The 13788-nt window shown below is 34.0% G+C and overlaps 1 protein-coding gene and 1 long non-coding RNA gene across 3 annotated transcripts; both read right to left on the reverse strand.

Annotated features, from left to right (window-relative positions):
- Positions 1 to 250: 250 nt before the first annotated feature.
- On the reverse strand, positions 251 to 4114 carry LOC106406051 (inter-alpha-trypsin inhibitor heavy chain H5). The gene is made up of 12 exons (XM_013846646.3): positions 3547 to 4114; positions 3192 to 3350; positions 2895 to 3110; positions 2735 to 2824; positions 2311 to 2427; positions 1970 to 2239; positions 1719 to 1878; positions 1561 to 1638; positions 1380 to 1480; positions 1135 to 1305; positions 985 to 1059; positions 251 to 915 (listed from the first exon to the last, which is right to left on the reverse strand). The coding sequence occupies exons 1-12, from the start codon at positions 3925 to 3927 to the stop codon at positions 463 to 465; spliced, it is 2271 nt and encodes a 756-aa protein (XP_013702100.1). The 5' UTR covers positions 3928 to 4114; the 3' UTR covers positions 251 to 462.
- Positions 4115 to 10057: 5943 nt separating this feature from the next.
- Positions 10058 to 12227, reverse strand: LOC106402860. 2 transcript variants are annotated; one of them, XR_001280855.3, is made up of 6 exons: positions 11843 to 12227; positions 11453 to 11741; positions 11222 to 11349; positions 10801 to 11112; positions 10611 to 10708; positions 10058 to 10459 (listed from the first exon to the last, which is right to left on the reverse strand). It is a non-coding gene; the product is annotated as an uncharacterized LOC106402860 (long non-coding RNA). The 2 variants fall into 2 exon arrangements; XR_001280853.3 differs by having other exon boundaries at positions 10801 to 11349; positions 11843 to 12125.
- Positions 12228 to 13788: the final 1561 nt, after the last annotated feature.

Below are 13788 nucleotides of genomic sequence, written 5' to 3' on the forward strand. Positions count from 1 at the left end.
TTCGGAACAACTGATTCTTGACCCATCAAAATCACTCTGTCTGATCGTTTTTTGGAGGCTTTTGGTCGTAAGAGCTTAGTAAAAGTAAACAACGGACATGCTTTGGTGTTCGTGGTGACTACATATTCATAGGGTGACGTTGTCACTCACCTTTCAATGTTTTCACCTTTTTCATACACATACAATGATACAACTAGCTTTTATTGACAATGAAGAAATTTTGTCATAGTAATATAGGTGATGATGACAATAGTCAAATACATTTACCCTTTTATTTTCGAACGTCACTTACATTACAACTCTAATTTTAGTACGTGATTACACATATATATATTACACACACTACTACATTATATTATTTTAGCCTTTGCAAAGATTGTAAATTCATTATTGAATTTTACAATCTCCTTAAAATATTCTTGAGTATATTTTTTTTTATCTCCTTAACAGTGATCTGCTTTCTTAGAGGTCAAGACATCCACATACTTCGAAACAGCAACCAAGACACTGGAAACAAGCCAATGCAGCACAAATCTGAGAGAAGACAATGGTGCACTGATCGCTAACCCTAGAAAGGCACTGCAAGCAACACATACAGCATACTCTATCCACCACTCCTGACGCTGCTCTTATCAGAATCTCTGCTCCTTCCGGCTCTTTAGGCTCCTCCATCCACGGCGGCAAGTTCTTTAACGTGGCAGCCAAGTTACCAAACCCAAAACCTTGTTTCCCAAGCAAACTCGTTCTCTCGATGTTCCTGCTCATCTGCTTGTGGATTTGGTATGATGGGTTCCTAAGAATCTCTTTGATTGAAACTGGTCTCTCTATAGTCTTCTCTTCGTCATTGTCCTTGAGTGATAAAATCATCTGCGTGTATTCGCTAGGAAACCCTGTTTGTATACTCAATCTCGTGACCTGATAAGATGGATTAGTTAAGGAAAAAAGATTGAACAAAAAAATGACAAAATCACAATCTCTATGCACCTTGTCTTGTAGCTCTTTCTTGTCTTCGAACCAAGCTTGAGCAGTGAGTTCATCGATTTGTCTCCTCGCAAGAACCTAAAGGTTAGGCAAAGAGAGAGTCAATGTTGTGTTTCTTACAATTTCTAGGTTATACAATAGTATTGAAGTGACCTTGTCTAGAGGAATGTCTTTAGCTTTCTCCACTGTTAACTCAATAGTAAAACAGCTCATATCAGCCAGTGTGCCTCTGAGTTCAACTTCGTCAGGGAACTGTCCTTTGTATCTTCCAGACAAGATCAATGGTTGACCAAGCGTTATGTCTGGAATCTGAGAAGGAAACAGCTGGCAAAGAGAAAGAGAAAGTCAAGAAAAAACTCAAAGAACTTAGATTATTGTATTGTAAGTTGTTTAAGTACCTCAACTGAGCGTAGGAGTTTGAGAGCATCAAAAGTAGTATTGGCTACGATGGTATTAGAAGCAGAATCGAATAGTCTACTCATCTGATGCTCAAATGAATCTGGCTAGGTTTATCATTTAAGAAACGTTTTTAGTTTCCTGATCCTTGGTTCTGAATATACCAATGGGGAATATAATTACCTGTGTTGTTTGTACCATCATAGTAACCATTCCCTATCCGTGCTAGCATTTGCAAGAAGTAATGGTTGCAAAAAGAACCTGCAAGATGTTGATACCTACATGAGAGAAGCAAGGAAGCAAGGAAGCAAGTAAAAGAAGAGAGTAACCTTTTTACTTACCAATGCCAAAGGTAGATATCCTAGGAGATATCGATTTTTCGTGTCCACTACAACATTCTTTCATGGCATTACATATCTCTCTCTCGTTTTCAACAGATCCATCAGTGACCAGGTATACAAGAGGCACTCCAACCTTGCTTCCTTCAAGCAACTTCATTGCCTAATAAAACAAAAAACACAAGAAGACTCTTAACTTATGTCTTGTGAAGAGATAAAGAGATCAGACAGTAACAGAGATTTTAGACAAGGACCTGTATCAGGGGAAGTAACATGTTTGTTCCACCACTTGCAATTAAATTACTATCTAGCCATTCAGTCACAGCAGAGATAGTCTCATCAGTTGCAAACTCCATCTTAGTTGAGAATTCTACAATGTTGTCATTGAAGGCGATTATGTTGAACACATCTTCAGGTTCTAGCTTAGCCAAAGACTCTAATAAGGCTTTCTTTACATCCTCGAGCGGCTTCCATTTCATGCTTCCACTTATGTCGATCACAAACACAACCCTTCGTCTGAAAATCTACATATAACATGCAGTGCATTAATAATGTCATCATTATTTAGTGATATCCCAAAGTTGTAAGAACAAACCTGCTTATGCTTGGTGGTTCCAGGGAATAGGTACAAACAGAACATCCCTCTGTCATCTGAATCCCATGGAGATGGAGACTTAACCAAAACATGACCACTCAGATCACCAGAGGAAACCTGTGAAAGGAAACATATATCAAATCTTAAATTCCATTTCAATATATACAATGTTTTAGGGAGGTTTTGTTGTTTCACAATGTTTTACATATTTATGCAACTTTGATTTTATTTTTAAAAACTGTGTAACCAATTATATTTCAATTATTTTATTTATAATTAAATTAATTATTTTAAATTACATTTTTATTGATAATTTTGAGAAAAAAAAGTATTTTTTTTTTAAAAAAAATTGTGTATGGAGGTAAAATATCATATAAACAGAGGGAGTAGTATAAAATGCCTCAGAGAATCAAGAAGTTCTCACATTGAATGAAACATCAAAATCAACCCTTGACCAAGAAGGTACTTCAGCTTCATACTCACAGCTTAATTTACCGGATTCACGGTTAATCACCTGAGAACAATCACAGCATTACACAATCTATAACATCAATTTGATCAAATCTGAAAATGTAAAACGATACCTTTAAAGGATGGCTTGAATAACTGCAGGCTACTTCACCACCATTAACACAAGAATTCATGTTCAACACAATCTTTTCTCGCTTAGTAATCTCTTTGCCTACGGGAGTAACATAAGCAGGGAATCTAAAAGGTACATTGAGATGAAACTTGCCGTCTTTGTAGACCAGTTTCTGTGACCAGTTCACATTAACCGAAAAGATTGATCCTCCACTAACCTATATTATCAATAACACCATCAATCAACAAGATAATTAACAAATAAAAAAAAGTGAGGCAAAGAGGATTAAACAACAAACATGTGGGATCTTGAAAGTATAGATTTGAGACTTCAAAAAACGTGATTCTTTGTCTTTGTGGGCATTATCAATGTCAGAAGCTTCTTCCTCTGTAACTAGTTTGGTCTTGTAAGACTTCTCATTGCTCAGAACATCAATCTCAGCACTTAAAAGTGTACCCTGTTACCAAATATATACAGAGAATATGCATTTTCAACAAAATTTCAGTGTGTAAAATATATTAGAATTTTCTTATTTATTTTTGGCAACATTTTTATAATTAAGATAGTAAGAAAATACAAGTCTGTAAAGTTATGCTATATAAGGCAAAGATAGATAAAAGTAGATATTTTGTCGTTTTGTTGTAATAATTTACCTTCTCCCCCGTGGGAACAGCGATGCAGCAGTCAAAGCGTTTACTAGGCATAACGCAGTGAACGCGCCACCGCCCGGTGACGGTGACGAACGCCGTGTCGAGCCAGCAATCTACTCTCATCTCTATTCCGAGCATCTGAAGCGGCACGAGCGCCGACGGGTCGCAACGTGCGTGCACGTACGGCTGGTAGCTCGGGACGTCGGGGTTATCAACAGCCACCGGATCTGTGATTGAAGCGTAAGCCGTAATCGCCGTCGGGAGAAAATTCTCCGGCGAGGACTGAGGATCCGGGACTACGGGAGGAGCGATGCCTTTGCCGTAGTATATACGTCGTGAGAGCTTGAGACCTTGCTCCACTCGGACAGCGAATTCTTCGGACATTTTTATGTTCCGGCGATGATTGAGATGAGAGGGAAGGAAAAAAAACAGGAGAGTGACAAAGGGAAGAGGTTTTTTCAGGCCCGTGTTTAAAGGGGGTGTTTAATCGACCGGTGAAAGGAACGGCGATAGAAGATTTTTTTTAATAAGTGAGCTTGTTGAGCTAATTGTTAATAGACACGTATAAAGTATCCTGCCGTCAGAACAGTGATGGATTTTTTTTATATATATAATTAGATGAATTTTGTTTTCCAACAATTAGATGATTTAAAATCATGTTTATTGTTTACCATTTCTGTTTTCTCATTATTTTTGTATAGTTTTAAGTTAACCAAACGAAGTGATCTTAATATTGATTTAAACATAGGACTAAAAGTTCCATCTCGAAATTTTAGTTAATTTATTTGTCACTAAAAATAATTCTAATAAATTTCTACCTACTAAACGAAAATAATTCCAAAGTTCCTACTTTATATGATATTGGTTCTCGGACATACCAACCCGTTGATCAGTTTTTCCACAAACAATATGATTTGTGTTCAATTATTCTGTTATTTTAATCATAAAAATTGAATTATTTCTCATTCCACTATTCTGATATATTTTCCTTGGTAATTATAACATATTGTTTTTGACTTTTTTCTTGTCAATATTTGCAAGTTAGTTTATTCACTCCTAACATAATGATGTCTCGCTATCCATATTTAATTTTTGGGTCCATTGTCGATCTTATATCCTATATATTTGTGTGGACTTTCTTTTATATTCTTCGTTTATCACTCACTTAACAAAAAATATATTAATAAAACTAATTAATATATTTGACTATATATCACCAAAATTATTTGAAAAAACTTGTAAAATGTTAAATCTTGTACAAAGTCTTCCACGTCGTGATCGGACGACAATCAAATGCTCAATATAAATTCGGCGAACCAAATCATTAGACATGTAGGCCATGTTCAATAAATAACAATATTACAAAACAACTTTAAATTTATGTATCCATGATGAGTCTATTCTGATATCTAGATATGATAAGTATGATGGCTGAAAATTTATATTCTCTATATTTATTTTTATTTTTAGCTTTTATAAAATAAAATTTATATTTTCTATATTTCTGACAGCAACGAGCAATTTCTACTTTTACCTTATATTTCAAAGAACATTATTTTAAAAAATATATTAGTATAAACTCTATCTTTATTATAGAATTTTTTATTTTAAAGAAAATATTGATACATAAGAGATGGTCTTCATTCTCAGATACACAGAATACAAGTTTTGTTTGCCTAATTAGCACAAGCATTGGCATAAATAGCTTAAAATAATAATAAAAATGAGTTAACTTTTTGAATTAAGAGAAGTGTAAAACCTGATTTGACGGATTGCTGTCTGCCACTATTTTCTGTTACTAATGAGAATTTAATAGAACTTTCCCAAAGTTTAGTTACTCGCTAGATGTTTTCCTGCACCATGTGCACTGATAAATTTTTTTAAAATTAAATTATATTTAAAATAAAATTTATTAATATTATATATTTTATTATTTTTGACTAATATTTAATATAAAATTGATTATTTAAGCATAAAATTAAGAAAAAATAATTTTGTTTATTTTAAATTACATTTAATAATATATATATATAATATATTTAAAATTTGAATCTTAGATAAATTTTTTATCTATTTATTTTGGTTAAATGTATTAAATCAACTTGTATAAAATTACTAAAAATCATATAAAAATTGTATAGTTATTAAAAATTATAACTAAACAATATTTAAACAATATTTATAAAATTTGTAGATATCTAAAAGAAACTAATGAAATTACGATTAACAATTTATTAATTTTTTAAAAAAGATGTAGAAAATTTTGAAAATATTAGTAATAAAAATTGTATAATTATAAAAAATACAATTAAATAATGTATTTCGAAATTTATAATGCATATTTCAATATATTTATTTTAGTGATGATTATGAATTATTACCTTATTTTAAGAAGTTTAAAAAAAATATAAATCAATATTAAATGTAATGTATTAGTTATTGTCATATTCTATAAAGTGTACCAAAAATATATGTCAGTAATAAATGTGATTGTCCATGTCATATTAACTATAAGTCATGTCATCAATCTTGTTAGTCATGTCATCATTTTTTTTTGTAAAAATGATTGTACATAGGACTTGTGGCAAAATCACTTCGCAAATATAGTTTAGGGGATTAAATGTATTAAATCAACTTGTATAAAATTACTAAAAATCATATAAAAATTGTATAGTTATTAAAAATTATAACTAAACAATATTTATAAAATTTGTAGATATCTAAAAGAAACTAATGAAATTACGATTAACAATTTATTATTTTTTTTAAAAAAGATGTAGAATTTTTTTAAAATATTAGTTATAAAAATTGTATAATTACAAAAATACAATTAAATAATGTATTTCGAAAATTATAATGCATATTTCAATATATTTATTTTAGTGATGATTTATGAATTATTACTTTATTTTAAGAAGTTTAACAAAAATATAAATCAACATTAAATGTAAAGTATTAGTTATTGTCATATCCTATAAAGTGTACCAAAAATATATGTCAGTAATAAATGTAATTGTCCATGTCATATTAACTATAAGCCATGTCATCAATCTTGTTAGTCATGTCATCGTATTTTTTGTAAAAATGATTGTAGATAGAACATGTGGCAAAATCACTTTACAAATATAGCCTAGAGGATTTTAGGTTTTGGTCCGCTAAAGATTCGGTCCTACCTTATTTATAAAATGAGGCTGTAACCAATAACCACTTCTCGGGCCAACCACAGCGACTGTTTTCATTTTTTTTTTTCCACCAAGTGTTTTTTTTTTAAATAATAAAATCGGGCTAAGCCCAGAATACAAGGCACAAGGCTCAAATACATAATCAAAATGGTTAGAAGTCCAAAAGCCTACCGGCTACAATTTAAACGCTTAAACGGGTCCGCGGCCCAAACCATACAAACCCAAACGACGTCGGCTGGAAAGCACGCGTCAAGGAGGCTGGCTGCTGAACACGTGGAAGCATCTACACCTTCGGATCGACACGCGTCGCAAACCGCCTCGACCTGACCGTCTCCACCTCGAAAACACCGCCGGAGCCACCTCACCGTACCTTCGTTTCGCCGGATCTCATAACCCGCATCAACTGCCTTCCTCTCCGGTGGTCTTCCACCGAAAGCGTCATCGGACATACCGCGCTCTCATCAGGACCACCCACTCTTCTCTCGGGAATAAGTCCCGTCACCACAACCTAACCTATCTTCTCTTGTCGGCGGTATCATCCACGGAGAGCTTCATCTTTTTCTAAGATCTCATCCGATCTATCTAATGTCCACCCGAGCCAACAAGAACAACAACCAAACCTAACTTTCACCGCTAACACCCAAGCTTTCTACGGGTTCCAAGCCGGCAGCGTAGAGCTATGGTAGCCTCCACCCTCCGGAGACAAGACGGCGACGACAGAGCTAGGTAAGCCTCTCCCTCCCGAAAACTGAACCGGCGGCGGCAGAGCAAAAGGAGCCTCCACCTCCCGGAGAATACCGACGACGACGGAGCTGTAAAAGCCTCCCCCTCCTGGAGTGGAACCTTGATCTAAACGAGCCGCCTCTCCACCGCAGAAAACCTTCCCCACGACCATGTCTTCACTCCAAACAACAAACCGCCATGCACCATGGATTAGGCCGGAGCCACAGCTCGGACAAGGCGAAAGTGGTGGGAGGATACGAAGGAGAGGCACTAGGATAACTTTTAAACGGACGGACCTTGGTTCCGACGACGGCATGCGTGCAGACGCGCCGGCCGCTCAGCGGAACCAAGACCAAATCTACTTTCTCTCTCTTCTCTCTCAAGCTTTATTGATTTTGAAACTATCAGCGGAACCAAGACCAGATCTGTTTTCATTTTCATGTATGTTATTATTTAAGTGACTGTTTTATTTTATACTAGGGGTATTCCGGTGCTACGCGCTGGGTTCGAATATTTGTTTGATTTAGTTTTCAAAATCTTGTGTTTTGATATTTAGTTGTTAGGAGTGTATGTAGTGGAGTGCAGTTGAAAGGTTTTGCATGTTTAAAAAGTGTTTAAATTGGTATGGTCTTTACCGGGAGTTAGTGTTTTGAAAGTGTTTATATTTTGGGGTCGATGAATGAGGGCATGGTTTGTATCTTAGAGTAATATATGGTGTTGTATTTTTGTGGCTTTATTTATATTGAATCTCGCATGAATATTAAATAATTTGCTTTTCCTACGCGCGGGTTGTTTGTCATTTCAGTTAATCACATGTGTAATATTTTTTGTTTTTTGCAGTTTCTTGTTATATTTGAAATGTAGTTGATGTATTTGATATTCGGCTGGATGCGCCAGTATCGATTTCTTCATGGAAGTGGTAGAAATTTTTCATGGTGGACATTTGTTTAGTTTATTGTTTTACTGTAAGTGACAGCAACATATGTGCCTGAAGCGTCACCGTCTAAGGCTTGAAAATTATGGTTGGTGTCATGTGTTTTTCTTTTTTTTGCTGCCAAAAGGCTGTTTGAAAAGGTTGGAACAGTTATGTAACCCTACCATATGGAAGGGAGTGCCTAGGGGAGCTCGAGGGGCTAAAGTGGTGTGGGAGTCTGTATGTACCTCTAAGAGATGTGGGGGTCTTGGGCTCAGGCATTTCAGTGATTGGAATAGAGTTCTTGGACTCAAACTAATTTGGCTCCTGTTCACATCTGTTGGCTCCCATCCCATGAATCTATTATAAACTCATCAGGGGATGATTGTTACCTTTGAAAGCACTACTACTGATTCTTTTTCTACTTTTGAGATGTGGAATTATCTATACAATCAGGCTTCGCTAGTTGAGTGGCATGATGCAGTTTGATTCAAGGGTCACATACCAAAACACACATTTCTCATATGGGTTTTGGCACGTGATAGGCTCCCCAAGAGAGATAAATTGAAGTCGTGGGTCGTGTCAATTATGAATACTTGCCTCCTCTGTGGTCAAGCAGTAGAATGAGACGACACATATTTTCCATTTGCAGTTTCAGTATTCAGGTCTAGTCTTTTTCTACTCTCGCTGCCGTCTTTCTCCTCCAGCTCAGTTCGAGGCAGGACTTAGATGGGCTAAAATGCCGGTGGCAGACGGTAATACATCTCTCATCATCAAACTTGCACTCTAAGCTTCCATGTACTTCATTTGGAGAGGGAGGAATGCAAGGCTACACTCTCAAATCTCGCGTCCGGCCTCTGCTCTGGTTGATGACATCTCTCGCCAGATTAGAGCCAAGCTGGACATTTTGTCTCGTCATTGAATAGGTGCCCTACTACAGTCTCTTTACTTTCCACTTGGTTTACTCGCTTTAGTATATAGTTTATAGTTTTGTTGAATCCAGTTTTTTATGCAGTTTCCTGGAGACTGGATGATGTTGTAATCATATTTGGATGTATTATTAATAGAAGTAGTTTAAAAAAAAATTATTGATCTTAAAGTTTATGAAAATTGTTATATTGTTATTTGAGCTTATTCTAGAGTGGGACATATGTTTTAGAAACTTGGTTTAGTTTAGTTGTGTCATTGGAGAGTGGGACCTGTGTTTTTTTGTCAAAGAGTGAAGCAGAGATGTTTTTGGAATAAGGTCATATAATATATTTGAGCTGGCTTATCGATGGATTAAGATTTGCTTGCTCTGCTTTCTCAGAGTGTGTTAGGTTCTAGAGTTTGTCCATTGATATCTAATAGTATGGGTTGTCGACAACTATTAACTGCACCGTAACTGTTTGTTACTTTGAGGATACTAAGAGAATTTCCTGATAAATATTCAGTAGAATCTAATGAATATACTCTGTGTTTTTAAACTATATCAGTCCATTCACCAAGCTGTCTAATATTTTAATCCTTCTTATCCTTAAAAAAAATGCATGTCACCACGAACCTGTGGCTTTGTTTCAATATTATTTGGGTCCATATATTTTTGATAATAGTATAATACATAAAGCTTTCATTTTTTTTGGTGTTGAACCTCCACTAAGTAAAGCGCGATTGTAGATCATCTCGTTATTCCTAATTGTTGCTTATTCAGCGATCATGCTAAAAATAAAACTTTTGTTGTCAAAAAGAAATCATCAAGTGTACCATTAATTTAACATATCCATCTACAATTAGTGATATTCTAAACTCTCTTCATCTATTTCTTCTCCAACCCAATGAACCATCAATCCAAGAATGGTCCAGCCTCTTCCAGACATTAACACAGTCAAATCCGTTTAGATCTTTTCTAAAGGAAGGAAAGTGAACAGAGATTCACAGAGGCTACTAACGATGAAGTTGCTTACTGTTTGTAGAGAACATTGGAGAAAAGTTTCATTCTCAGGTAACATGTCTAAATAGCCTTTTGAATTTCTACGTGGATGGTCTCAAATACTCTTGGAACTACAGCTAGATAAGTTGGTTTCAGTTCTTGAATGTCTTTGCGTAACATATTCCAATCCTACGCAAAACACATCAACACACACACATAAATATGTAATATGTAATATATCCAAGGCACAAAAAGTGACCCAAGAGGCGCTTTTCCATTGTTTTTAGCTATCTTAGGTTGATCAGAAAAAAAAAAGCTCTCTTAGGTAAATGAGAATTACCATCACATGCATGTATAGCGGCCATATGCAATGCAGTTGCACACAACAAATCTGTTTTCATGGCCAGATCCGAAATGTCCAAGAGATCTTCAATGTGTCTGCAAGTACATTCAAGGTCTGTGTCAGAAGAAGTTGTACGATAAAACAAAGTTCTTGAGTTTCCACTGGATACATCTGAAAGTTCCTTTACCGAGATGGTTTTTTAACTGTGATGTGGAAGGGATCAAAACCGTTCTTAGCTGAAATTAATGCGGTTTCAAGGTCCATATGCTTCAACATCTCTGGAATAACTTATCAACGCCCATTTTCTGATGCAGCATAAAGAAGAGTGTGTCCTTCAATATTCTGTGAATTCTTTGGATCAAGCACTCTGTTCTCATTCTCATCTGTAGGCATCACTAACCCTTCTAGATGTTCTTTTGGAGTAGAACTTGCTGAACTGCAACCAAACAGGTGCTCCCCGATCGTCGTTCACTGTTGTGGCCAGCGCTTGTAATCTCGCCTGCTTAATACAAACAAACTAAGCATTCTGGGAATAAAATAAATATTAGGCATCAGTATTTCAAACAACTGACTAAAACCATTTGTGGATTGTGAAGTAAATAGAGAACCGTGAGACAACTTCGAAGCTATAGCACCCCGGCGATGAAGTAGGAGGTAGTCGGCGGTCTGCTCAAAATTCTACACTACCGCTTCCGGATGACAGTCATGTGACCTCTTTATACATACTGCAAGCATACTACACCGGCCGGGAAAAAATAAACAGAATAGGAAGTCTCGGTAAGAGTTCTTGAAAACCAGACTTACATTAGAAATAAATAAAAACTCTACGAACGTCGAACCTGAGCAAGCCTTTCTCGAGAGCTATTCCTGTGATAATATTACATCGAAGATTGCGTTATTAAGAATACGACTTCACAACGGGAGCTATTCCTGTGATATTATCATGCTTAGAATCGCCATTGCCAGACTCTTATCATCTATATTCTTCTAAATCTCTCTTGTTGCTAGACGTGAATCTCTTACTCTGTCTCCTCAATGTCTAACTCAACAATTTCGGATATCTCTCTTTAATCTCCTGCCGATCTCTCATCGTTACAACCTCATGATGCATCTGTCCACGAACACTCTCTGACACATAGGAACAAAGCAAATAAAAATCATCAGATAAGCTTAAAATTATTAAAGGAGGAGGTTGAAGCAATCAATACTTGAGAATTGCCCTCTCCTACCTGATGTTGAAGCAATCAAATGAAATAAGTGGAGGAATAACGTGGAGAACGAAGTTAAGAACGCATTTATGGAAATCTGAGGCGTTATGTATATCGGAACGGCGATCTGAGCCTAACTGTGGTTTCGTCGGTGAGTTTGACCCGCGAGAAGAAAATGGGAGAAAACCCTAAACCACTTGTGGGTTGAGACAGCTTGAAGAAGACTGGGCTCCACTCTGGGCTTCATGCACAAATACTATAAAGCCCAGTTCACACTTCCGTATCAGACAACATAAGAAACAAAACCAAGAAAAAAAAAACACAGAACAACCCAGGTGTTGACAGGTGTCGAGATTTGCTCTCTACTATCTGATGACGTGGTTTAATGAGAAGAGAGACAAGTCTGTTTTATTTGTTTTGTTGTATAAGATCCGGTCAATAAACAAAAGTTTATAGAAGGAAAACAAAATATACATCGTTTCAACTACGTGTCATCCATTGAAGTTCATTATAGGCGTGAAACAATTTTCGTAATTAAATAGTTTGAATACAATAATCACTTCCCGGTTAACAAGCTGAGTACAATCATTTGTAAACGACATGAATGTACGTGTCCATTACTAATTCAATTTATTCTAACGATACTTTATTTAAGTAATTAAACGTCAAACTAAATAAATTGTTAATTCTTAAACTTAATTAACTTCGTATCCCTAGAATTATATATATCTTATATATTAAAACATAAGTCACAACCTTGATTCATGTGTGATTTTTTAAAAAATAGACCTAATTGACATATTCATAGAAAATCATGTTATATTTAATCTATAATTTTATCATTTAAATTTTGGGCGTACCAGAAATTTTTATTGGGCTATTAATAATTAGATTTAAACAATAGATGATCCATTGGATTTATAGAAAATATAAATTAAATAGATATAATTTAATGTTGTAATACTATATCTCCATATGTTAAATATTTAAATATTTGTCGATGTTAACTTTTAAAATTATAAAGATTTTTTTTTTAAATAACATAAATCATATTATCAAACAATGATTAATCTTTGCTACCTTAAACCAACGAAAACAAATTTTAAACTATATAGTTTATTTTAAAAATTAAACAAAAACTAAATGTTTAATTATTTACTCGATAATAGAAATCTATGAAGCGAAAAGTTTAATTTTTTAAAAACTTTCTAAATTTGTGAAATGTTACAATATCTTTGAATATGTCAATAAACAATATTTTGCTAATCTTTATATATATAGTTACGATTTTAATAATGAAATAATAATCCGAAATATATATATAGAAGAAGATACAAATACATGTGAAAGTTTGAAACAATCTATTCAATGAAAAAATAAACCGTAAACTTATTATGTTTTAAAAATTGATAGACCTATATATATATTATAATATATACCAATTTAGAATCGAAAACAAAATATTTATATAAAAATAAATGAAAACAAAAACCCGAGATCTAGTCTAATCTATTAAAACATAATCACTATTTTATCTACCATAAAAAGTCTAAGTTAGACCACTAATAAAAATTTAACAAAATATATCTTAAATTTACTCATATGTGATATTTTTTCTATTAAAAAACAATTTAAATCTAAACAATAACATTTCCAGTAAAAGTCAAATACATTTATATTTTACTATTATTGTTCATTTTCTTACCATATTTAATCTACGCCAAATTTTACGTACTTTTCTGTAATTAATTTTAAAATTAAATAGTATTGGCTAATTATTTTTTAAATTATCATATTAATGTTTTATATATAACAAAATCAATAATAATTTATTAGCTGTATCATTTTATTAGTTTTTTATAGTACAAACAAAAACAACAAATTGATATATAATACATTAAATAAAAAATTCAAAATATAATATTAACTAATTTAATTTAGTCACATAAATATTTTTTTTTTTAAAA

This window comes from Brassica napus, chromosome C6 (assembly GCF_020379485.1).
Source record: "Brassica napus cultivar Da-Ae chromosome C6, Da-Ae, whole genome shotgun sequence".
NCBI lineage: Eukaryota > Viridiplantae > Streptophyta > Magnoliopsida > Brassicales > Brassicaceae > Brassica > Brassica napus.